A 26,245-nucleotide genomic window follows, 5' to 3' on the forward strand; every position below is an offset into this window, starting at 1 on the left:
TCATTTTGCTGTTTCATGCCGGAGATTTACAGCTAAGCACACCCGAATGGTTATCGATTACAGCGGACTAGTATTAACTACTTCTAAAATATGTAGATCTTTTATGGCGAAATGTCGACCACTGGGCACACTCAAGACACGATTATTATTATAAAACCAAAGCGAAATTTTTTTAAGCTTTAAGTTTTAGTTAGCATTTCCAACACATACATTTACTTATCGGTAAATGATGTCACTAGAAATACAATACAAATTTTAAAAGCATACGGCGAGAACAAGTTTGTAGAAAACAAAATTCCGCTATTTTTGCAGAAAATGTTGTTTTAAGGGTTCAACGTGGCCATCATCCAGCCTACATAATGGTTTGGTGGGGAGTGTCTTGTAAGGGCGTTGCATCTCTTCATTTCTGCGAAAAAAGAAGTTAAGATCGAGGTAGAACTGTACCAGGAGGAGGTCTTAGAAGGCGTGGAGAAGCAGTTGAGGCGTACTCTCTTCAATGGAGAGCGTTGGATCTTTCAGCAAAATTCCGCTCCAGCCCAGCAAAACCACCCAGCAGTGGCTAAAAAACAATATTCCTGGGTTCATAGCCCAGAAGATTTGCCGTCTGGAAGTCCATATCTGAATCGATTGGACTAGAGTTTAATCAGAAATGGAGAACATGGCCTGTCGAAGACCGCACAAAATTTTTTTAGGGTCTTAAGCAATCTTTGGTTCGAGCAACGACGTCAATAACCATGGAAATCGTGCGTGATGCAAAAGCTGAATGGCCCAATCCTTTGAAGGCTTGTTTAAAAGCAAATGGTGACCATTTCGAATGAAACATTAAAATTTGTGTTTTTAGTATTTCCATGATTATAAAACTAATTTCATTACGGCAGGACTGAACATATTTTATGGCAAATATTATTACTCAAACGAACGGGCACAGGGTCACTTCTGGGTCAAGTGATAAGCGGCTCAATACCGATTGACTTACTAGCCTCCGAAAGGAAAAAGTTGTGTGCATGAAAGAACGAGTGGATGTAAGAAAGAATTAGCAAGCTTGAAATTAAGGACGAAACCATATGGCTATGGCAAGACTGCTGGAGCAATGAAACTCATAGCAGATGGACGGATAGACTAATAAAAGATGTCGCTTTATGGTACAGTAGGGAGTAAATTTGTATACAACCCAAATAGAAATGTCAGGGAGAAAGAATTAACCTCTAGCCTTTGAGCAAAAGAACAAAAACAAAATGCCAAATCAAGCTACGAAAATGGTAATCTGGCCACACTGATCACAAATTGCACTAAGGTGACATCACGCAAATCAGCTGATATTGTCAAATTCACTTAGAGAAAAAGTAGCCGTACCACGATAGGCGCCACCTAATTATTCTCTCTATCGTCGATTTTGAGGTAAAGGGTGATCAGATTAGAGGTACTTTCTCCGATCAGGCGTTACTTGTGTCAAACTAAATACATCATTTTGTTTTCCAGTTTTTATTGACATAATGGAAATATAATACTTACTCCTCAACAACGTTTACGAAAATCAATGCTGTGTGCACAGTGTTCATCGCGCGCTCTGGTGTCCATAACTGTACTGGCTACGTAAATTTACAAACAAAATTTCCGTATTTAGGCTGAAAAGTTACCTGAAGCCATTCAAGAATATCCATTACATCCGATGAAAACAATCGCTTGGTGCGACTATATGGCCTATGGGCTGGAGGAATTATCGGCACATATTTCTTCAAAGATCAAATCAGTTTAAATTTTTGTTGTTTTATTTCAGTTTAAAATCCGATACCTCTAAAATGATCACCCTGTATAACGTTTTAAGGGACAAGGTAGTCATTTTCAATTTATTTTCTGTGCATTTATGCGAAATGCCAACTGTGAATGAAAACTTGTCAAGGTACAGTATGGGATTCTTCATGGACAAACTTTTCTCTTACTTACTTTGTATTCAGTCGCTTATTTGAAAGTTACATTTAAGTTGAGTTAATTTAAGTTAACCTTCACACAAAATTAGGCAAAAAATATTTGTAAGCATCGATTACATTTGATTCGTTGACCAGCTGACGCAAAGTAAAGTAAAAATAGGTGCAAAAATTCATGAAGCTTATCCAAGCAGCAATTAGAAGTCTTCGCGCACGTGCATACGGTGCATATGCCCTCAAGATGCCACTTATTTCAATACAGTAATTCTTAAAACCAGAATACTTCCGGAAAGTGTTAGCATGGACGCCATTCCAAACGTACGTATTTTACTTGCATTTGCAGCGCAGCACAAGATATGTACATACGTACATATATTTTTTCCTGCCCCAAGAAAGTTTGTTTTTATGTAGCACAACACTTTGCATATTAACTTTGGGAACAAAATTACTAAATTTTCTTGTAATTTGAACTCACCTGGGGACACATTTTGCACTGATATTTTCTGCCCGTGCCGCCGCCACTGCCTCCTATTGCTGCATTCATTTTACTCGCATTAATCGGCTGTGGTACAACCAGCAAAGCCGCCGCTGAAGCGCTATGATGATGAGCCATGTGATTGCCAGCTGTTGCTGCATGATGTGGTATGCCGCCAATACTCGCACCGCCAAGCCCAACGAGACCGCCACCACCAACACCACCGCTGCTACCCAAATTACTGTTTCCTGAGCCGATAAGTCCTAGACCGCCGGCAGCGCTTACTAAACTTCCGCTGCCACCACCGCCTACACCATTACCTCCGCCTCCTGCAGGTGAACTGCTATTCGATGTGGCAACGGCACGTAGTGCGGCACTGGGGCCATAAATTGTGGCAGCTGTCGCCATGCTGGCGCTGTGATTACCCTGAGGGGTGACGGCACTGTGATGATCTATGAGGCGGCTGTCATCGAGGAAGTGACCTGGAAAAGGAAGCGCAGAGAAAATAGGAGAAATATCAAGAAAAAAGTTGTATATAAAATAAAAAAATTGAGTTATTAAGTTCTGCGGAGGGTGCGCCAAGTGTTTTTTGAAAGCACACGTTTTGGTAGTAAAAGACAAGACACTTCGATGCATAATCGGAGAAAATTGCACCTCTGAACCACTCGTTCAAAGTATGCAAAGTATGAAAGCCGTGAAAATTGGACATTGGCAAGCGATGTTATAACCGAAACTATGAAGAGGCTGAGGATGCTAGAAAGGCTTAGGCGTGGGAGCGGTGATTAGTTCGTCAATTTCCGCTATTAAAGGATTTCTCCCAAGGATGATAGATTTACCAACTACAAACGGCACGCCACAATTGCCTTAGGAACTAACGAACAAAACTGTTCCTCTCGGCAATCACTTGCATGGTTCAGAGATGGTATTGGTGATATAAGAAAAAATCAACCCACCCTACGCCCGTCTTACTTCTTTGCCATCTAAACAACGACTGATTGGACGGGTGTGAGAATATGAATGAAATGAGCAGGCCGATTACCACAATTTTGCCTCGGATGGCCAAACCTGGTAATTTATCGTCATTGGTAGATTTTGCATTTCGTAATACCGTCAGCTGTAGAGTTTGTTGGCACATTTTTGCTTACCAACAAATTTGCTCTTTCCTTGCCTTTGCTCACATTGACCTAACCTCATTCTATTTTTGTTTATAAAAGCTGGATAGCCGACATTTTTCTTAACTATTTCTGCATTGCGACGCGGCAAAGTTAGGCTTATTTTCCATTTCAATCGACGCAATCTCGCATCCTATAATATCATTCTCGAACACCTTATCAAGTGTCTCGCCAGAATATCCAGGGTGTCTACCAATTTAGAGGTACAGTATGCCCTGTTTTAAAAAACCTTGAGAGATGACAAAAAGATAGCGCCTGGACCCTGTAACGAATCTCATCAGATTAGTGAGCGATATTTTAATTTGTTGTGATCGATGACGAGTCGTTGTTCTTGACTTGAGTTACACAGTGTTGGCCTCTGCAGTTAAATTCTCCACTCGATCTACATATAGGATGAGGGCACCATGAATGTTTTTCATTGGCAAACCAGTCTAATGGGCCACCCAGCTCTCACTTTGGAAATATTTTCCAAAGGACTACAAAACTGAAGCGTTCCATTTCTTTGACCGAAGGGTAATTTCTCCTAACTGGCAGTTAACTATAGGTATTCGACTAATGATTCAGAAAGGAACTTTTATTTGGATCACTCCATTTATTCATATGGCGCATATGGCGCAAAAACAACGAGTTAAGCTACAAAAAGTCGACAACAACTATCAGTGAAGCAAAAACCATAATAAATGAAAAAAGTTATCAAATTGTGAGAAAACTGAGCAAAAAGCAAATCGGGGTAGACACAATCCAATACAACAGCAACAACAGCAGCAAAAGGAATAGCAACAGACTCAAATTATAATAAAATTGGCTGGCGGCTGCATGTTCCCATTGCGATGTTGATCACCAAAATCGCGATCAGCGTCGGCGATGTTTATCTGGCGCGTCGCCGTCGCCACCAACGCCACTGATTCCACCTACGCCGTTACAGTAGCGATAGCGGTATATATGTACATACATACATACATATGCACCATCTAAGTAGGCACATTCTTGCCACTGCAGTACAAATGGAGGAGCCACTGCCTGGCGTTGACGTTATCGCTGCTGGTTGAGTCGATATTGGCACTCTATTGTGCATGTTGTTGCTTTTGTCATTGGCTGCTGTCAATGTAAGCTTGTCATTTGCTGTTGTTGTTACTGTGGCTACTGCTGTTGCTACTGTTGGGGGCGCTTGTTGCATGTTGTTTGCATTTCAGGAATTTATGTAAACATCTTGTAAAGCGGCTTGTCCCAGCTCATGTTTCCTACTATTTACACACAACAACAACTACAACATAACAAGAACACACGCTGCTCGCAGATTAAACTGGCACTTAAGCATGGATCTGTATGCAGACGTTTTTTATTTTTGCTTTGTTTTGTTTTTTGTGAAAAATCGCAATACATTTCGGGATAATGTTTTAAAGGTCAGCAAAGTCGCAGCAAAGAAGTTGCAGCGTTTCGATGTTGCAACATGGCGCTGGTGTTGCTGTCACTCGATTAAAATATTGCCATTTTTGTTGTTGTTGTCATTGATCTTGTTAATTGCTAACATTACTTGAAAGACTTAAATCTTTGCTTGATTTTTGATCGCATTTTTTCCTCTTTTCTTGAATTGAGAAAAGCTTTCTCGTTGTTTTTGTTGTTTGGCTATTGGTGTGGCGTGGGAGTGTGCGTAGTGCCGTCAAACTGATGCTTATCGCGTTGATATTGTAATCAGATTAGTGGGCACTTAACTCGCCCCCAGCTACGCCAGAGACTTCAGAGATGCATACTTACAACCCGTAGCGGTGGCATGCAACATTAGCTAAACAAATAGTGAGTCATGCTGTAGATATTCGCTTGCTTGTGTGTACTAAGTACTAGAAAATGGGGTACAAAATCATTTGATTTTAATCTGCATCCTTATCGCCTCCGTTGAATCAACGCAAACCAAAAGATCGACAACAAAAAAGGAACAACTTACTGCAGCTGCTCCTTACGCAACAAAAACATCACCAAGATAAGTAAGCAGAAAAAAATTCAACTAAGTGAAGTAAAATAAAACAAAAGAAGTTAAATTAAAATAAAAACAAGTAAAATAAAATTTAAGAAATTAAATATCGAAATGTAAAGTAAAACAAATAAAATTAAATCATCTCAAGTAAGACAAAATAGAATAAAAAAACATAAACAAATAACATAAAAAGAAATTTAATAAAATTAAATAAGGCGAAATAAGAGGAAATCAGTAAGTTCAAGTGAAATAAAAACAATTTAAAAAATTACAAAAAAAAAATATAATGAAATAAAATAAAAGAAAAAAATTAAAGTAAAATAAAATAAAACGAAATAAAGTAAACTTACTCAAAAAAATCAAATAAAATTTGTTCAAGGAAAATAAAATTATATAAAAAAACTGAATGAGGTAAAATAAAGGTAAATAAATAGAATAAAATAAGAGATAATAAATTAAAGTAAAATAAAAAAAAAATAAAATAAAATAAACTTAAATATACAAAATAAAATATGTTCACGTAAAATAAAGTAATGTAAAAGAATTAATAAAATTAAATAAATTAAAGTAGAATAAAATGAAACGAAAAGAGGAAAATAAATAAAATAAAATAAAATAAAATGCTCGCAAGGGCACCTCTCATAGAGAGTTGACGGGCATGACAACCCTGTGGCCTCTAGTCACGACCCCGCACGCACATCCCTCACCGAGGGGTGCTGGAAGTAACGACTCCACGGCTCCGAAGATTCAGCGAAGAAGAAAACATACCGCTAAAAATGCCTAACATGCCGGCTGTGTGAATGCATGTCTGAAGGACACAATTAACCCAGAAGGAAATCTGTAAACCACCTGGCAGAAGGTTTAAAATGCAAATACCCGCTTCAAAAAACGGAGAGCCCCATTACAGAGAAATCTAACGTGTGCAGCCGAGTGAGGATATTCGCTCAAATGTCGCTAGAAGTCACGGCTGCCGGCGAGGGCTCTGCGGATAGCGGAGTCGCCAGTGGCACAACAGCACGAAAACCCCAACACTGCAACAAGTGTTTCTCAAGTTAATCTTGGGACCACAAGAGCAGGCCGTGTTAGACAGCGTATTCAGTGGGCAACGGAAATGAATGAATATGTCCTGCGCTGCTACTATATATTTACAAATTGTGAAGAACCGGAGCACATGACGACCTATCGTGAGAGAATACTAGATCAGTTTCTAAGAAGATACAGACATCTGAATGGGAAGCTTATCGAAAATGGCCTTACTACAAGAAAAAAGCAAACTTTCAACACGATTATGTAAGAAAAGAAAAGCAAGAAGAAATTAAAAGTGCAATACGCAACGAGCAGCGATGTGTGGAAAGAAGTGAAGAAAATATAACACCAGATATAACCGAGACACACAACCACCCGCCTCGGGTTGTAACGGTGGCCTTCCATGCTATGGGGCGCTGCTATGGTCAACAGGTTATTTCCCCCTATTCCTCTTTGGTCACCGCGCATGGCGACACGCGCAGTTCCCTGGACGGGCAGGTGACCGTACGAACCAGATAATGAAAAGAAATAAAAAAGAATTATCGGATATCGGCGAAAGACAGACGAATGCATCTACAGGAACGGACACACATACTAAGCGACAGGACGTACAATCGGTCATCCATGACAAACTGGGGATCGGGTCTTCCTCGGACGATGAGCTCCTGGCCTCTAGCCGGAAAACAGTTGAGGGTAAAGCTGTGGGCCTCAGCATAAATTAACCGACAACATCCGCTAAAGTCATGGGGCAAAAGCGCGTTAATAAAGGCCAATCGAGGTATAAGCTCTACCAGAGGTCTCTCGCTATCCTTGGCAGGATTCGTAAGAACGAGCCCGAAGGTAAAGCTCATCCCAAAGAGGAGGCTGGCATTCCGAACCGCCAGAAAGACAGAAGCCAAAAAACATAACCGTTCGCAAGACGAAAACAAGAAAGCAACAAAGAAGCACAAGATCTCAGATCAGGGTGCGGTTGTCTCCAAACCTATCAAGGAATTCGGTGAGGTGGCACAGGACCATCTTCAAATGGCGCTTGTAGACGAACACTGTGAAATTAACAGCATTTTATGTGAAGAATAGAAAGGTTACAGGAAGCGCACAATGGGCTGTAAAGGTCAGCTTATTATAGATACTGTAATCACAGGAGTAGCTTTGCGAAGAAGGCGAAATTTAAGCGTCGCGTTTATTGACTACAAAAAAGCTTTTGATTCAATACCGCATGATTACCTATTAGAAATATTAAGAATATACAAAATCGATGCTGCCACTGCTGCACTCTTCAGCCGCATAATGAGCAAGTGGAAGACAAAACTGGTTTTAAATGGAACTGTTTCAAAACTGATTTCAATCAAACATGGTATATTCCAAGGGGATGCCTTAAGCCTCCTATGGTTTTACATTGGTCTCAATCCACTTAGCAGGCCTCTGACACATAACACAGCAAAACGGCTTTACACTCAAAATAGAAATAAGAGAGCACACATTCAACCATCTTCCGTTTGTTCATGACTTGAAACTTTACGCAAACAAAAAGCATACGCTTCATGAGCTGATAGATGTCACTAAAGCTTTAAGTGATGACGTGGGAATGGAATTTGGAACAGATAAGGGCAAAATAATACATCTGGCTAGAGGCTATTATTATAGACAACTTGCATAGCAGCGAATCTTATAAATATTTAGGATTTCTTCAACTTAAAGGAATCAACCCCACACTAGTAAGGCAAGCCTCATTAACAAATTTCAAAGCTGTATTAAAAACTAGTCTGAACAGTGGAAGCAAATGCAAAGCAATTAACACCTGGGCCATACCTCTTTTGACTTACTCGTTTGGAGTAATAAAATAGTCTCATACAGATATCCTTCGAATTGAAACGCTGATACGCACCACTTTTACTAAATTCCAAAGCCATTTCCCTCAAAGCGCTGTGGAAAGAATGTCGCTGCCTCGAAACGTTGGTGGGAGAGGCATCATTAATATAGCGCGTCTACACTTTTCGCCAACGTCGAAGCTACCAACATATTTTCTTAGATAATGGAGGCAGTATGGCAGGACTTCCCAGTACTTCAGGGGGTTAAATCCCCAGCAGAAATGATCGCAGAATGGAAGGCAAAAACAATACACGGTGTCCATCCCAATTGATGGTTAAAAAAGCAAAAATCCTCCATCTTCCACCAACAACTTGCGATAAATCACGGTCTCTTACAAGAAGATGTCTTGTATTTTAAATATGAACCAAAAGCAATATTGATAAATGCAAATTTTAAACTGTACTGGGACAGATTTATTTCCACAGATCATACACAGGCCTGCTCTTGTAGTCCCAAGATTAACTTGAGAAACACTTATCGCAGTGTTGGGGTTTTCGTGTTGTTGTTGTTGTGCCACTGGCGACTCCGCTTTCTGATATCGATGAGCAGAGCCCTCGCCGGTAGCCGTGACTTCTGCCGACACTTGAGCGAATATCCTCGCTCGTTTGCAATCATTAGATTTCTCTATAATGCGGCTCTCCGTTTTTCGAAACGGGTAATTGCATTTTAAGCCTTCTGCCAGGTGGTTTACAGATTTCCTTCTGGGTTAACTATGTCCTTTAGGCATGCATTCACACAGCCGGCATGTTAGGCATTTTAGCGGTATGTTTTCTTCTTCGCTAAAACTTCGGAGCCGTGGAGTCGTTACTCCCAGCACCCCTCGGTGAGGGATGTGCGTGCGGGGTCGTGACTAAGGGCCGCGGGGTTGTCATGCCCGTCAACTCTCTAATGAGAGATGCCCTTGCGGGCACGGACCCATGTGCAATAGTTCGTAGATTTTTAAATATTTAAACAATAGTAATCGCATTGGCGTAGAACTTGGACTATGCTCCAGCAGAGCACAATCCCTTGAAAATTTTATCCTGGATGTGTAATCTCCGGCAATAGCCGAGATGGATTAAACTCAAATAAAATAAAATAATATAAAATTAAATTAAATTAAATTTAAATTAAATTAAATTAAATTAAAGTCAATTCAATTCAATTCAATTCATTTCAATTAAATTAAATTAAATAAAAACATAATAATTAAAAAAAATTTAATAAAGTTAAATAAATTGAAAAAAATAAAACGAACTCAATTCCAGTAAAATGAAATAATACAAAAACATTAATATAATTAAATAATTTGAATTAAAATAAAATAAAACAAAGTATAGTAAAATAAAATGAAATAGATAAAATAAATTAAAATGGAATAAATTAAATTCAACTAAAATTACAATTATAAATAATTATGGGAATAGATCAGATCTAATCAGCCCTAACAGCATCTCTACAGCAATACTAAGTTTTAAAAATTTAAATCACCAGGTCCTGACAACATCATTCCAGCAGAACTTCAAGAAGGACTGGAAATTCTACTGCCTTGGTTAACAAGGATCTTTAACAAGTGTTTAAATCTCTCTTACCTTCCGACAATTTGGAAGAAATCAAAGGTAGTATTCATTCCGAAAACGGGGAAGCCTTCACACTGCAAACCAAACGACTTCAGGCCCATTAGCCTAACCTCTTTTTGCTTAAAGGCTTTTGAAAAAGTCTTAGATGAGCAAATCAAAACCCAACTTGATACTAAGTTGATATCTGAGGCACAACATGCCTACACTAAAGGGAAATCTACTGAAACGGCACTTCATTCACTGGTGCAAACAGTGGAAATTTCCCTTCACAATAAGGAGTACTCTCTTGTCGCATTTATGGACATAGAACGTGCTTTTAATAATATTGAACCCAACGCTATTTTGTCTGAAATTGCCAAATTGGGTATTAATTACTCCATCCGAAAGATGATCGAACAAATGCCCCAAAATAGAAAAATCACTTCAGAGCTTGGGTTAAGCCGCATGAGAATGTACGCCGTCAAAGGCGCTCCTCAAGGCGGAATACTTTCACCCCTTCTCTGGAATCTCGCTGTAAACAGTTTGCTTCGAAATCTCGAAAAAGCAGGCTGCAAGGTTGTAGCCTATGCAGATGATATTGCTCTCTGCATGTCAGGCAAACACCTGAATACCCTCACTGAGCTCATGCACCGCTCAATCAATATTCTGTCAAAATGGTGCACCGAATGCGGACTAAATGCGAATCCAGCAAAGACATATCTTGTTCTCTTCAATAGGAAACAACAATCTCCTCCACTGCAAACAATAACTTTAAAAGGGGAATCATTACTCCTATCTGATTCAGCTAAATATCTAGGAGTTATTCTAGATAGGAAGTTGAGTTGGAAATTGAACATCGAAAACAGATGTAAAAAAGCTTTCATAGCTCTTTATACTTGTAAGAAAGCTATAGGCAAAACCTGGGGGTTTTCACCTCGGATCATTTATTGGATATATACCTCGATCATCAAACCGATACTCTTCTACGGTGTGGTTGTATGGTGGACAGCACTCGAAAAACGGTGCAGAGTAGCCACAATTGATCGAGTCCAAAGAACAGCCTGCCTCCTGATAACAGGATGCTTAAGTACAACACCTACTAAGGCTCTAAATACGTTGCTTCACTTGTTCCCTATCGATCTGGCTGGCAAAGCGATTGCAGCGAAAGCAGCGACACGCATGAATGCTATATCGAAATGGAATAAGTATCTTGGCCATTCGGCCATACTGAACAGGAACACTGTTATCTCTTCCGACATAGACTATCATGTAAGTCTTCCATCACCACCTTTGCTATTCACCACCTGTTCACTTCCAACTAGGGAACAATGGAAGACAAATCTAACCGAAATCGATGGCCCTCTGATTATATATACAGATGGTTCAAAACAAGACGGCAAAGTGGGATTTGGAATCTTTTCCAATTCCCCTCACATCAATCTATCATTTAGATTACCCGACTACTGTAGCGTATTCCAAGCGGAAGTATGCTCTATCTGGTATGCTGCGAAAACTCTCTTAGAAAACAGAATATCACTAGAGGATATCCGCTTTTTCACCGACAGTGAAGCAGCCGTTCGAGCACTCAGCTCCTCTTATACCCACTCAGATGTGGTTCGATCCTGTCTCTTATCTCTTAACGAGATAAGTGTTCAGAATTCTGTCCAAGTTATCTGGATACCGGGTCACAGTGGATTCGAAGGTAGCTGCAAAGCTGATGAGCTCGCAAGAGCTGGAGCTGCGCAATCAAATGTTAGTAACTTATCCACAATCCACATTCCGCTCTCAACATGCAAATTGCTCATTGATCGAGAATTTCACAGCATTGCTGATCGGAGGTGGCGAGTGGAAACTACTTGCGTTACGACCAGACAAATCTGGCCATCCTACAATCTGAAACAGACAAAAACCCTTATAAGTCTTTCGAAACACGAACTAAGGCATATAATATCTCTCATCACCGGCCACTGCCTTTTGAGCACTCACGCACGTCGGCTCGGGGTTCCTCAAAACGACCTGTGCAGATACTGCGAGGACGAAGATGAGGAAGTATCGAGCAGACATTTGCTGTCTTTGCCCGGTCTAGCCAGAAGTCGACTCGCTCTTCTTGGCTCTCCAACAATTGACAATCTTTCAGTACTCTCGAACCTGAAAATCGAATCTCTCATCAAATTCTCGAAACGAATTAATATCTTTGACCAAAATCTACAATAAAAATCTCGGTTAGGTGGGGAAATCATATAACATAATGAGCTCTAGGGCAACACAACGGACCCAACTTGCGGTCTATGTGGCACTCCGATGCGGGGTCACCCTTAAACCAACCAACCAACCATAGTAAAATAAAATGAAATAAATAAAATAAATTAAAATAGAATAAATTAAATTCAACTAAAATTACAAAAATAATAAAAAAAAAAAAAAAAAAAATGATAATAATGATTATAAAGTAATATAAAATAAAATAAATTAAAGTAAAATAAAATAAAGTGTATTACAAAAAAAAAGAAAATTAAAGTAAAATGAAAGGTTATAAGAATAAAATAATTGAAAATGAGAATTATATATGCTTTTGGTGGCATATACCGGTGACATCGACATTAACGGCTTCAATAAACGCAGTGTTAAGATTTTCTACCTTTTTTAGTTCTGCCTCCGGTCAACAAACAAAAAGACTGTGCACTTGGGTCTTGGCAACCACGTCTTAGTTACCAGTTGAATATAATTTTGAAGTAGTAAAAGATTTGTTTACTTGTGGATTAAGAAATTATTACAAATACAATCAACATCCGACGAAGCGGCTTTAGGAGGCTTTGAGAAAGATTTAGCAAAAAATGCGAAATTTTCGTGTTTGGTGTTTGTTTCTTTTTTATTTTAAATCTAACCAAACTATAAGTTTAAAAAAAATTTATAATTTGAAAAAAAATGCTAAAAAAGGCATTAGTGCTCTTGAAAATTCGTTTATTCTTATAATATTTGATGTTTGGAATGTGAAAATCTCATTTTTGCCTCTTTTGAGGTTATGCAAGAATATTGGATCTTCTGCTCTCAACTCTTCTTAACATTTAAAACCTTCTTGCAAATTTTACAAAGCCTTTGAATTTACGGAATACGAACGCCATAGAGGTGTATTCATAGTAAAAATAATATTATAAGAATACCAGATAATACTGTAGAAACCATAACGATCTTTTTGAAAACGTAGTACCTTATCTTTTTACATAACCTCAATTGTAGCAAAAAGTCTTTTTCAGCCTTTTTTTTAAGAAATTTGTTTCACATATGATTTAAATACAAAAATGCAGGATATTATACATAACCATAGCACATTAAAAAAGAAACGCACATATTAAAGAAAATTTGACACGCATACAAAGCTATTTAAGTAATTCAATAAAAATTAGGTATTTTGTTTTCCTTAAATGGCTATTTTATTAATTTTTTATATCCAAAACTAGGTAAGATTGCAGTTGCGAGAGAGAGAATTTTGACTGCTCGAAGGAGAAGAAGAAAAATAAACTAGGAAGAAAATATAAAGAAAGCGAAGAAATGTTACACACGAATAAGCACCAACAGCAACAATAATCGCAGTCGCCCACAATGTGAACCCGAGAGATTATTGAACTACTTTTTAAGAAGTTTATATTTTAGATAATTGTAAAGATCGCATTTCAATTAAAGGCTAGAAAATGTGAGAAAGAAAAAATTAAACCTCTAACCTTGGAGCAAAAGACAAGTTACGAAAATGCTATTTCAAGTTACGAAAATGGTAATCTGGTCAAGCTGATCACCAATTGCACCAGTGCGGCGTCACGAAAATCAGCAGAAATTGTTAAATACGCTGAGAGCAAAGTAGCGGTACCACCTCATTTTTCTCTCTGTCGTGCATAGTGCAGCGAATAAAGCTCCAGCGGCTACGGCTTAACTATTTTACACAAGCGCTGCAGGGCTGAAAGTATTCGATGCCGTTTGCACCAACTGGCGTGGGCAAAGGCAAACGAGGACAGCCTTTGTGTTGGAGAGATCAAGTGGAGCAGAATTTGGATGTTCTTCGCCCTGTTTTTCGGATTGAAGGCAGTTGTGGAAATGAGATGAAATTGATAATTAATAAACTACGCCAATTAATAAGAGGAAGGATAAAGAAGCATTAATAATTGAAAATCTAAGTTAATTTTGCGTCACCTTATATTTTATTTGCCTGTACTTAAAATATAAAAATTTGATTCTTACCTTTTTGCAAATTGCTGTGATGGTCATTCATCTTGGCCTGCAAGTGAATAAAATAAACAAAAATAAACGAAGTTAGTAAAATGTATATTAAAATAAAAACAATTCGAAGAAACATCATCATTAAATTCATTGTAACAAAATAAACTCTTATCGCTCAGCAGGTTTGAGTCATAACTCATGCCCTCAAAAACCGCAAACATTTGTGTTGTAAAATTATAAAAAATAATCCGGGCTTGCAAATATTTGCAGCATTTGCTCTCTCTGAAATTAAAATTCTTCTATTCTTGTTGTTTGTGTACCCTTGCCACAAGTAATGAGAGACTTTAATGAGATTTTTAAATTTTGCATACGAACTTGCATGCGTGTATGTACGTGCATGTAAGTGTTTCTATAACTCAGGACACAAATAAAACAAAGCTATTGGAGAACATGGTTTTGCAAGCCTTATCAGTTTGTGTTCTCCTTTGAAAGCAAGGCAAATGTTTTTTTCTCTATTTTTCAATACATTTACAGCTGAGTTAGGTAGTCCGAGGATTTGTACAAAAATAAAGCGACCAATAACTCATTTTAGGTCTTTATAGGGGACATAATGGGATATTCACAGATTTTGTTTGTGCTTTCTTTGTTATTTACATTTGCTTCACCAAGGCTGCACCCAATTTTAGTGCAAAAAAATTTTGATTCTGCAAAATGATCAAGAAAAAATTAATTAAAAAAAATGGCTTGAACCCTTAAAGCGTAATGTTTTTTTACATAATTCAGCAGTAATCTTCATCGTGAAGTTTGCAGTGATTAGCAATAAATCTACAAATTTAATCTACCCGTTCACATATGGCAAATTAGCTGCAAGATTGACCATCAACTGTCAAGATTGGTTTGAAAGGTTTTTCTTCATAGAAATTGGTTTAGCGGAATATTTTAGTATTTTTGGTTTGTTTATTTACTACTAATGATTTAAAGAAAAGGCAATGAGAAGGAATAGTTAATTTAATTCCGCAATTTGCTGCTGCTATTCATAGACAGTTGGGGGAAATCCGTAAACGACGTCTACTGAGGTTGCAATAAGTTATGGCAACAGTCCGCATGCGAATTATTATTACTTCATTTCTTTCCATTTGAGCACTCTAACATATGAACATTATTGATTTTAAAATTTCTATCAAATTTCATGAGCCTAATAAATTGGGGAATCCCCTAGATAATAAGAAAATTGCGTTCACTCGCATACACATGTCCATTCTTTGCCTTCTCCTATGTTCAGTCGTCAATACAAATTTTCAACGTCGTAAGTTGGTCATTTCAGGCGAGCATAATTGGTACTTCATTTTCTTGCAAAAAACTTTAATATTAATCTGTTTCAAAAACGCACACAAAAAAGCATAAGTTTTTGACCTTAAGAGAAAAATCAGATATTGTACAATAGAATATTTACGAAAGGGTCAAAGTGTTACTAATTTATCGCGTCAATATGAAGTGACAAAGTCTACCATATGCAGAATTAATAAAAATAAAAATCATATCTCTAAATGTCTCAACAATACTTTTATCGGTCCTGGAAAGATGAAAACTTTACGTCATTCAGAGTACCCAAAGATGGAAAAATCTCTGTATCGATGGTTTTTGAATATGCGAGACAAAAAGCTCCCGGTTGGCGGGCTTATGTTGAAAGAAAAAGCAAAAGACCTTCATTTTAAAATTAAAGAAAGTTGCCTTGAATTCAATGTCAGGATGGATGGCTTCAAAATTTTAAAAAGAGATATGGCATGATCCAAGTTTTTGGAAAAAAACTATCTTCACAGCCGCAGTTAGTTAAAGGCGTTAAAGATGAAAATGGAGGAGCTTGGGTTAAGTCGTGTGCAACTATACAACGCCGATGAATTCGGTTTATACTGGAAACTTTCTTGAGTTGTTCAAATACGTCAGGATCTCATCAACTCAAGGCTCTTGTTTTAAAGGTTTTGACTGCCCAGTGTATTTGACTTCCCTATTTTCAAAGATTGGTTCCGCCGTTCATTCATACCTGAGGTAAGCTTTCATATTTTTTTTTTTTCAGTAGGTAAAACTCATAAAATTTATTTGGGTTACAAAGTTTTTGATGGAAAATGGATTACCAAAAAAAGCTCTCCTTTTAATTGGCAACGATCCATCGCAACCACCCGAGGATGAACTAATAACTGAAGACGGCTGCATATTAATATAACAATGTTTATGTCACCAAATATCACCCCTCTTATACAACCTATGAATCAAAATGCCATCAGGATTACGAAACTTTACTATAGAAACAGTCTTTTGGCTTCTGTTGCTGCAAAAGGGTTTGATTTGCTTGAGGCTCTAAAGCAAATTACGCTTAAGGAAGCGATTGTTACCTTGGAATCTGCATGGAGCAACGTAGATGCTGTTGTGCTATCCAAATGCTGGAGCAATGTGTTAAGTACGATAGAAATCAAGAGGATCCTGAATATGACGTTCCTTTGAGTGTTCTTCGAAGCAACTTAATTATGAATGTAAGGGGTTTGGAGGAAGGTGCAGCCAATCTTTTGTCACACTTGAGACCTGAGGTTTGTGTTTTAGAACCGTTAGTTAAAGAAGTTTGTTTTTTATTTTTTTAAATTTCACTTAAGGTTGAATTCACTGCTTTCAACGATAGAGAATGGAACGATGATGCTATTGAATGCAATGACAATGAAATACAGGAAATTTCCGACGATGATGATGACTGTTCTGTGAAGCCGGAAAAGACGATTACATCAAAGGAAGCTATTGACATGCTTAGTAAAATTTTGGAATGGGCTGAGACTGAAATGGTTGATAAATCGGATTCAAATGTGTTGAAGAAGCTAAGGGAACAGGCAGTTTTTAAGATGCTTGAACAAAAGAAACAACAAAAACGGATTACTGATTTTTTTTTCGACATCAACTCAATTTTTTTTTAATTAAACAAAGCATGAATTTAAGTATGAAAAACTTTTTGACTGTAACTAATTTTTTATTTGTTAAATGTAAAAAAATGAATAAACAACGTTTCTTTTGCGGTTTTAAATAAAACAAAAATCTCTCAAAACTAATTAAATAGAATATTTCTCAATGTAGTTAGTTGCCTTTCGTAAATATGAACAATCTCGCAAAACTGAACAGGTCTGATTTTAATTAGTTCATATTATCGCGAGTGCATTGTACTTTAAAGTTTCTCTTTACATTTGTAATAAAAATTATCGATAAGGCAGAAAACGCAGGGTTGTACTGAAAACGGCGGTTGTGCCGCCTACCAATATGGAAGGCCTGGTTCCGAGAAAAACGCCTTCAAAATTGGTCGCCGGTCTCATCAGAACAACAAACCTTGAAGGGCGCCAAAGGAGTTAAGAAAAGTTGTGAGTTTTAAAAATGAAATATACAACTAAAATATTTTGTAAAACAAATAAAATAATAGTAAAACTAAAACACTATGAAATTTATTCCACTATGAAATTAATTCCACCAAATTCACAGAGCTAGGAATAACACTTTTGAAGACATCGATAAAAAACGAACGTGTGAAGCAGCATTTCTCGAAAATCTACAAAAACTCTTAACTTATATACTAACAATGGAAGCAGGTGTACCGCAAGGTAGTGTCTTTGGGCCGCGTTTTTACCTTCTTTGTACAGCTGATATCCCTACACCGGTAACATAGAACTCTTTTAGAGAAACGACACTGTCTTGCTAGCATCAGACAAAGATCCAAGGAAGACTGCTTATGAACTTCAGGAATTACTTAACAGCATTCAATGGCTCGAGAAATGGGAATTGAAATAAACTAAGATAAAACCGCCCACGTCACATGCACAAGAGAAGAAAACAATGCAACCCAACATTCATAAAGAATAAACAAATTCACCACGATACAAAGACAAAATATTTGGGTATGATTATAGGTAATAAACTTAACTGGAGGTTACACATCTGCCTTCTTCAAACTTGATAAAGAGGCAAAGCGAATAGGTCTGGTGGTGAACGAGGACAAAACGAAGTACCTCCTGTCATCAAACAAACAGTCGGCGCACTCGCGTATCGGCACCCACATCACTGATGACAGTTATGATTTCAAGGTTTTGAAAAGTTTATTTAGGAACCAGCATTAACCCCGATAAGAATGTCAGCCTGGAAATCCAACGTAGAATCTCTCTTGCCAACAAGTGCTACTTTGGACTAGGTAGGCAAATGAGTAGGAAAGTCCTCTCTCGACGAACAAAACAAACACACTCCAAGGCTCTCATCATGCCCGTCCTAACGTATGGCGCATGGACGATTACAGTATCCGATGAAGCGTCACTTGGAGTGAGATAAAAATTCTGCGAAAATTAAACCTTTCCATGTTGGCGACGGCGAATATCGGAGGCGTTGGAACGATGAGCTGTATGAGCTTAACGACGATATAGACATAGTGCAGCGAATAAAGATCCAGCGGTTACGTTGGCTGGGTCATGTCGCCCGAAGTGATACAAACGCTCCGGTTCTGAAAGAATTCAATACGCCACCAGCTGGTGATAGCAGAGGAAAAGGAAGGCCTTCTTTGCGCTGGCACGATCAGATGGAGAAGGAATTGACTTCACTTGGTGTGTCCAACTGGCGCCGGTTAGCACGAGAAAGAAACGACTGGCGCGCTTTGTTAAACTCGGCCATAATCGGCCAAAGCATCACGAAATCAGGACTAGGCTTCAACAACTTCATTGGCTTTTGGGAAAAAATTCAACGTTCTCACTAGAATAAGATAAGTATAAGATACTAATATACGAAATAATTATAACACCAAATTGGAAATATGGCTCAGGGCTGCTTTCAAGCATTTTTTCCCCCTTAACCCATGAGCTTCGAGCGAATTCGGTGGCACGGCATTACCAGATTGATCTCTTTTTATATAAATATGACCAAAAACGTTCACTAGAGTAGCATTTCGCAAAACTGAGCGCGAACATTTTATGCTATTACCAGAAGCTCAAGAGCTAAATTGACTGGGCCTAAAAATATCAACATTGATTAATAGAGGAGGTAATACCGTCGGCGGAGTTGACTTACAGCAAAAATTAATTCTATATTATTATATGTGCATACGAAGCAGCGCAAAATTAGTCAACCTATGGGTAGATTTGTAAGTTTTGCCAATGACGTCGTAAGCCAATCATATGTGGCAATTGTAGTCCAGTCAGCTTAAATATGCAAACAGACAAGCAATGGAGCGCGTAAATATCAAAGTAAAGACTCCGTCACTTAAAACCATTTTTTGCGCTGCTCTTCCTATTTGTGGTATGCGTGCCTTGATGTTGTTCCAGAAAAAGTAGAGACCTACAGTTTACGCCACATCCGGATGGGGTATGTTTTTATGTGAGAAGCTTTTGCATGGCTGAAATGCACTCGAAAATCAAAGAAATCATACGTAATTATATCAAAGTCACACACACATTAATACGCTCATAAATGTACGAGTATATGGGTAAGTGCCGTAACCACTTCGGGTTTATTTTTCTCTTATGAATTTACCGAATTAAAAATCTTAATCAGTATTTCTTTGCAAGGCAACTTGAAAGGCTGAATCGGAGCTTCACAGTTATTTGGCATATAAACGTATAGTACATCCATACATGTATATATATATTTGGGAACGAAATATGTTTGCTGCAACATTAATATTCCTCGGCCATGTTTTCTTTGTTACAAGTATTGAGATTACGGAGGGTATGTGGCAAATGAGTTTTGAGTGGTACTGTATTCATTAAAAGTGAAGTTACAACAATGCTGTGTATGTGTATGTTTACGAGTGTGTGTTTTAATTGGTTAAACGTACGTAGAAGGGATTTAAAATAGGAGATAAGAATGCAGATTCTGTAAAAAAGGTGTCACTAAACTGCGGTAATGAATAATTCCTAGACGGTACCTTTCTTATATCGTCTTTGAGATTTGTTACGTAGCCAGTTGTACAATTTTACAGAATAGAACGCAACGAGTTAAAATTATTGAAATTTATTATGCAAATGGTCGAGCTTTAAGAACAAAATAACACAAAACTCGTGGGAACAATCATTTAAATGAGTCGACAATTCAAAGGTTGATGAACAACTTTTAAAGAACTGCTTCTTTCGAATATAGCAAAAGGACTGGCAAACCAAAAACTGGACGTCCTGTTGATAATATTTCTGCTCTAGTGCAAGGTGTTGCGGAACAGCCTTAAAAACCGATATCTCGACATTCTCAGCGATTAGGCATTCATGAATCGACTGATGGATTGCTTGGCGAATTTTACTTGTAGACGTACTCATGGTGGATATTTGAATGTTAACATTTTTCGCATATAATTGTTAAGAGCCGTATTTTGAAAGAGTGAAACCTGAAATAATCTAAATTTTTACACATTTTCTTTTAAATCAACATCTGGGTGCGTTTTTTGAAAGAGAAATTGCAGATTTTTGCAAACATTTATGTGCATTTTACTTATAGTTTCGCTTTTGATCGACCCCAAATTAAAATCCAAAACAAACTTATTTAAAACTTTTTGAAAATAAATGCTGTTGAACGCTTAACGCAAATTTTCACTATCCCACCAAAGAAGAATTTTTATTAAAATAAATCATAAGAAATTATTGAAATAGCCAGAGCTTTTTGAGCTAATGGCAAATTTCAATTTAACGTTTATAAGTAATTTCCGGTATAGGGGTTCCGCGACTGCATCGAATTTCTTTGACTATTTCGGCAGATTAGTAGCAACCGCAAAATGATAGACTCACTTATTTTATTATTATTACTATTGTTGTTGCTATTAGTATTATTAGTGTTGTTGTCATTATTAATTTTGTTGTTGTTGTTGTGTTATATATCACACACAGTTCGGTCCGATAGGAATAGCTTGAACCCTTTGCATCATTCGACGGAAAAATCCACAAACAAAAGGGTTGAGGATATGATTCCCGTTCGATCCCAAAAAAGCGCATAGATTCTTCCTGGCCATTAATTCGCACTTAGCGATCGTTTAGGCCGGCTCCCCGTGATTTCAGCAACATCCTTTCCGGTTGTTGTGCTCATATATAAATGCCTTTTTTTGGAAGACCATTTTTTGAAGGCTGGCGACTTTTTTAACGTGGGGCCAAAAACTTTAGTTTTTACCAATGGATCAAAAAATAAAATACTGGAAACTTTTTCGTTTTTAAAGAAACACCCGAAAAACACCATTTTAAATGATTTGATGCCCTTAAAAGGTTATATCATAAATCGAAAATTAAATTTTTGGAAGCTACTTGGAAGCTCAAGTAGTTAGCAATAATATAAATATGTTAAATTCTCGTCCAAACTCGAAAAAGGTCTGGCCAAACCGGGGTGCCTACCAGAACGTTAAGGTCATCATAAAATCAAAACATAGCATTTGAAAAACAGTTTTTTATGTCATTTATGTAAATAGCAAAGAACCCAAAATACTACCTTGTGGGACTCCAGCTGACAATATTTGATAGTTGTCAACAACAACCACACATGCTAATTTCCTAACAAGGAATTTAACTCTGCCAAAAGCATTGGAGAAATACGTATACACAAGAGAAAAATAAGATAAACGAATTGCTGATATCATTAATCGAAATTTTCTAAATCGGGTCGTACGTGAAATAATAATCTCACTTCTAAATCATTCACATTGAGACTGAAACGATTCTCTATAATGTTTTTTTTTTGTTTAATATACAACGGGCTGATATTTTTAAAATCATCAGGTGCACTACTAGTGCTTGAAGTATTATTCTCATCCAGACGCTACTGGCTTAAAATTTCAGCACTAATATCAAAGAGACTACCACTATCTGCATTACTACTTTCATTTAGAAGAGCTCTCTATTTTGGTTTACTCATCTTATTTTTTCCTGCCTTACTTCTTTTATGCGTCATTTCACAAACCAGTCTCAAATATCTTCGCCACCCACAAAGAGTCGACTTAAAGTAATGTTTTCTCGTATGCTGCAAAAACGACGCTTGAGGGTAGCGCACGTACGTTTTTAAATAAAAGCCACTGCAAATATTTTTAAGCAACCAAAAATACTTTAAACTGAGCAAACTTATGGTTTGCACAAATTCAAGGAATTTGATTGAATTTCGGGCAAATGGTTTCCATAAGAATTTAAGAAGATTATAGGTGAAGTATCGTTTTCGACGAGAAGAGCAGATAAGGGTTATCACACCTGCTTGCCATGAAACAGCTTCCATAAGATACCAACTGCTGTTTCGTCTGTGGAATTAGCGCAGCAGAAGGAAGTGGAGAAGAAGGCCCACCGAAACATCTTGCAGCATGTGAAACAGACCTTTTGCATTATGAAGAGGATTCTGAGTTTCACAAAATGAAAAAATGTTACAAAAAAAAAAATGTATTGTAATATAAAGCAGCGTATTTCTAAATACATATGGTGTATGCAAGATAAAGTAATTTTTTAATTATAGAACCAGGAAAGTGGCTGCTTTGAGTGATTTGATGCGTTGCTATGCGCCATCTTCCACTGAGCAATTCGACCTGCTCTAAGGTGTTTATAACCGGCCAAGGACTGCCACTTCAGCAGTACTGTAATTTATAGAGAATGTTTATGCTGTTAAAACAACAACAACCCGCTGTAATAAATATTCACATTTATTTTTAGTTGATTTCGAAGGCTGCAGTGGATCGCAATGTGATGATGGCACTTGCATTGAAGACACCTATTTCTGCAATGGTTTCAAGGACTGCCCGGATGGATCGGATGAATCGGAACAAATGTGCAAGGAAGCAGAATGCGCTAATAGCGATTTCAAGTGTTCCTATGGCGCCTGCATACCACACCAAATAACCTGCGATCAAAAATTCGACTGTGTGGATGGCAGCGATGAAACTTTCGCATTATGCCCCAATACGAAACCATGCCCCAATACGAAATTCCAGTGTGGCTATGGCGGATGCATTAATTTTGATGGAAAATGTGATGGCAAATTTGATTGTCCCGATCAAAGCGATGAGTATCCACCGTTATGTCAATGATTTATTAACCACATGGCAGACTTACAGATTTAAATGAAGAAATAAAGAAAAATGGATTAGACAAACAGATTTAGTAGGTATACAAAATTCTGTGGGTATACAAATTACGCATTTCAGGTAAACGTAGAACAGTATGACGCGTTTAGAGCACAAAGAATTTTTGAATTAAAAATGTGTTCCTGGGCATTGTGGCATTAGGGCTGATGAACTATCGAGGCTCGACATCTCACTTTCTAACGAGAACATTGAGAATATTACCGGTATACCCCTAGAAACATGTAAGCTACCTCTTTTTGAGAAACTTTTAAGAAAGGCGAATTCAAAATGGCATAATCGCACAGTAGATATCAGCGCATAGCATCCCTGTTAAGCCAAAATAACCATACCCTTACCACACTGCCGTCTGTTATAACTGTGAACTGCCCTTTAGGTAGACACGCGCATAGGCTAGGCTAGGCAGAAGCTGCCTAGATGAGAGATAGAGCATGGAGTATCTAAGATGTTAAGCCCATTTCGAATTTGGAAAAATCCACTTCAAACTCATGTACAGCGGCCACAAAAACCGCCGAGTTACAAGTTTCAAGTTACTCAGCTAAAATTTTTCCGATGACAACTCGTCCGCCCTATTGGCTCTAATTTGTTTTTTTTTTTTAATTTTGGGCATTCGAAAGGTATTTTTTCGACATAAATTTACAATACACCCATAAAATTGCTTACTATTGGGCTTACTAGACTCGGAACGACTTGTTTATATATATTATATAACTAAAAATTTTAGTAAAGAAAGATGCCAAGCTGATGAGCTGATGAGCTTGATATCTTAAAGTAACGAGTGTTTTCTAGCTGAATGAGAACTACTGGTATCGATAGTTTTACAGCTAAGAATGGCAAACTGTGTTCACATTTCTGTTCGGTAAGGTTTGATTCGTCTTTGCACAATGCCATTGAGCAGCACGTCTAGCTCTGTCAAGGTAGGAAAAGACCTCTCCGAACCTTTCAATACCGAGCGAGGCTTTAGACATGGCGATCCACTATTGGGCAACCTCTTCAACTTCCTCATGGAAGGGGTACTGCGAAGGTTTCGTCGAAATGGCACTATTGCCACCAAAACTGAGCTGGACAATTGTATGTGCTGTCCAGCATAGAAAATCGTAAGCGAGATGTTACTAATGTTGATGTTGTAATTAGAGTGGGTCTTGCGGTTAACGAGGACAAGACGAAGTATATGCTGTCCACTAGGAAAGATACACGGCGTTTTGGATCCAGCATTTCACCGGACAACGATGTCAGCATGGAAATAAACCGACGAATCACGCTTGCTAATAAACCTTTCCCGCCCGACAAAGCTGTTTCCAAATATTAATCAGCTAAACATCGACGGCAGACGGCGCAACTTTCCATACAGCGCCCTTAACAATCGATTTATTGCATAATCAATTTGGTGACAACTTTCTTTCCAGAATTGGTTGTAGCCCTTTCGATCATGCGAATGAATGCCTTGGGTTATGTAAAGTCATTGGCTTACGGCGACAAACCAGCAGGTCTTGAAGCGTTACAAGCCAATATTCAAGCCATAATTAACGCCATACGTCCAGATTTATTGGAAAAAATAGTCAACAATTGAACTAATCGATTAAATCATGTAACTCGTAGCCGCAGCGGCCATATGCCGGACGTCATATCCAAAAACCTGAAATCCACTTCATTCTTATAATATTTCAGTTTTTTATTACCATTTTAAGTTCTCAAACTCTTAAAAAATATCCGCGAGCTACTGAGTGGTCTCCGTGCAAAGTCACCCTCCCCTTCGCGCAGTTTTGAGTCACTTAATATAGCTGAATGATGGCTGATAGCAAGACTGCAATCGGATCTTGGGTACAACCTTTGGCTACTATATAGAAAAAGGTATATTTAAGAAGTTTCGAACACCATCTGACGATATGTATCATAATTTTAGTAAAGGACATAGTCATAATTGATAAAAGTAAATACCTCATATCCTTGTTTGATGGCCGACATGTGGCTGCGTGTGGCTGCAGCGGATGGCCAACCATTATAGTCAGCAATTTCTTTGCCATGTTGTCCACACTGTGCCAGGAAGAGGCAGCAACAAATGAGTATAAAATAAAGAAATAAGAAAGAAAAAAATACGAAAGGCGAAAGAAGAAGAAGAAATAGAGGAATTAGTGTCAATATTAATTCTTAGTAGAAAATGAAATCACTAGAAGAATCAAAAGTAAACAGCGACCGAAGGATTGAAGCGCAAAAACAGCAGAATACTAGCAATTAACAGCAATAGGCTTAGAAAAAGTAACCAACACGCACAGTAACAGCATAGAACTCCGATTGCCAAGAAAAAAAATAGTGCCACTCCAAAATGCAAACTGCGCTTTTGTTTTATCTACCGTTAAACACTTTCATTGCCAATTTGCAGCTTTTACAGCAAGCAAATAAAGAGGAGGCTTTCGCAAATCCAACTAAATTTAGAAATATAAAAATATCCGTCTAGGTATATACGAATGTATATATGTATGCACGTATGCGCTTTTGTGCGATTCCGACTCGCACGCATACAACCTCACGCAACCGCACGACATTGTCGGCTTAATAAAACAAAGCAAAGCAACTGGCGTTACTAATTTTTTCTAATGCCTAATTTTTTTTTCAACTTCATTTCTATGTCGTAAAAAATAGAAGCCGTAATTTTTTGCTTCTGCTTGTTTTTCTCACTCCACATTTTTATTACTGCCCGCAAACGTGGCCACAGACATTGAACATCGCGCGCCGCGTCAATTTTTTTCGGGTCTGTCTTGTTTTCGTTTTTTTTTTGTATTTTTTTGTATTTTTCTTGCTATTAAATTTCTATTACTGAAAAACGTGTGGTAAGCAAAAATACTGAAAAAGCGAATACAAACACACAAAGAATAGTAAAAAATCTTAAAAGTGAAATTCACAAAGTCCTAGCACCTAAAAGTATGTAAACAAATGTCGATAACCTAGAAAATGGAGCGCACATCGA

General features: G+C 37.8%; 2 protein-coding genes across 2 annotated transcripts in view; one reads left to right on the forward strand and one right to left on the reverse strand.

The window, feature by feature from the left end:
- Positions 1-2,373: 2,373 nt before the first annotated feature.
- The window catches only part of LOC128861187 (zinc finger protein rotund-like), a 113,199-nt gene continuing 89,327 nt past the window's right edge, over positions 2,374-26,245 (reverse strand). Inside the window, exons 3-5 of the mRNA XM_054099141.1 lie at positions 25,219-25,314; positions 14,208-14,244; positions 2,374-2,882 (exon numbers count right to left, since the gene is read on the reverse strand). Coding sequence (XP_053955116.1) covers positions 2,374-2,882; positions 14,208-14,244; positions 25,219-25,314 — 642 coding nt within the window. The remainder of the gene's footprint in view (positions 2,883-14,207; positions 14,245-25,218; positions 25,315-26,245) is intronic.
- On the forward strand, positions 19,760-23,295 carry LOC128861621 (modular serine protease-like). Its single transcript, XM_054099882.1, has 2 exons — positions 19,760-19,919; positions 22,853-23,295. Exons 1-2 carry the CDS (start codon positions 19,826-19,828, stop codon positions 23,224-23,226), a joined length of 468 nt encoding a protein of 155 aa, XP_053955857.1. The 5' UTR covers positions 19,760-19,825; the 3' UTR covers positions 23,227-23,295.

Source organism: Anastrepha ludens, chromosome 2, assembly GCF_028408465.1.
Source record: "Anastrepha ludens isolate Willacy chromosome 2, idAnaLude1.1, whole genome shotgun sequence".
NCBI lineage: Eukaryota > Metazoa > Arthropoda > Insecta > Diptera > Tephritidae > Anastrepha > Anastrepha ludens.

Excerpts from the sequence above, each read along its gene's own strand:
- LOC128861621 (XM_054099882.1), top strand. The coding sequence starts at position 19,826 with ATGTATATATATATTTGGGAACGAAATATGTTTGCTGCAACATTAATA. Across the intron at positions 19,920-22,852 it reads AAGTATTGAGATTACGGAGG|TTGATTTCGAAGGCTGCAGT; the intron begins GTATGTGGCAAA and ends ATTTATTTTTAG.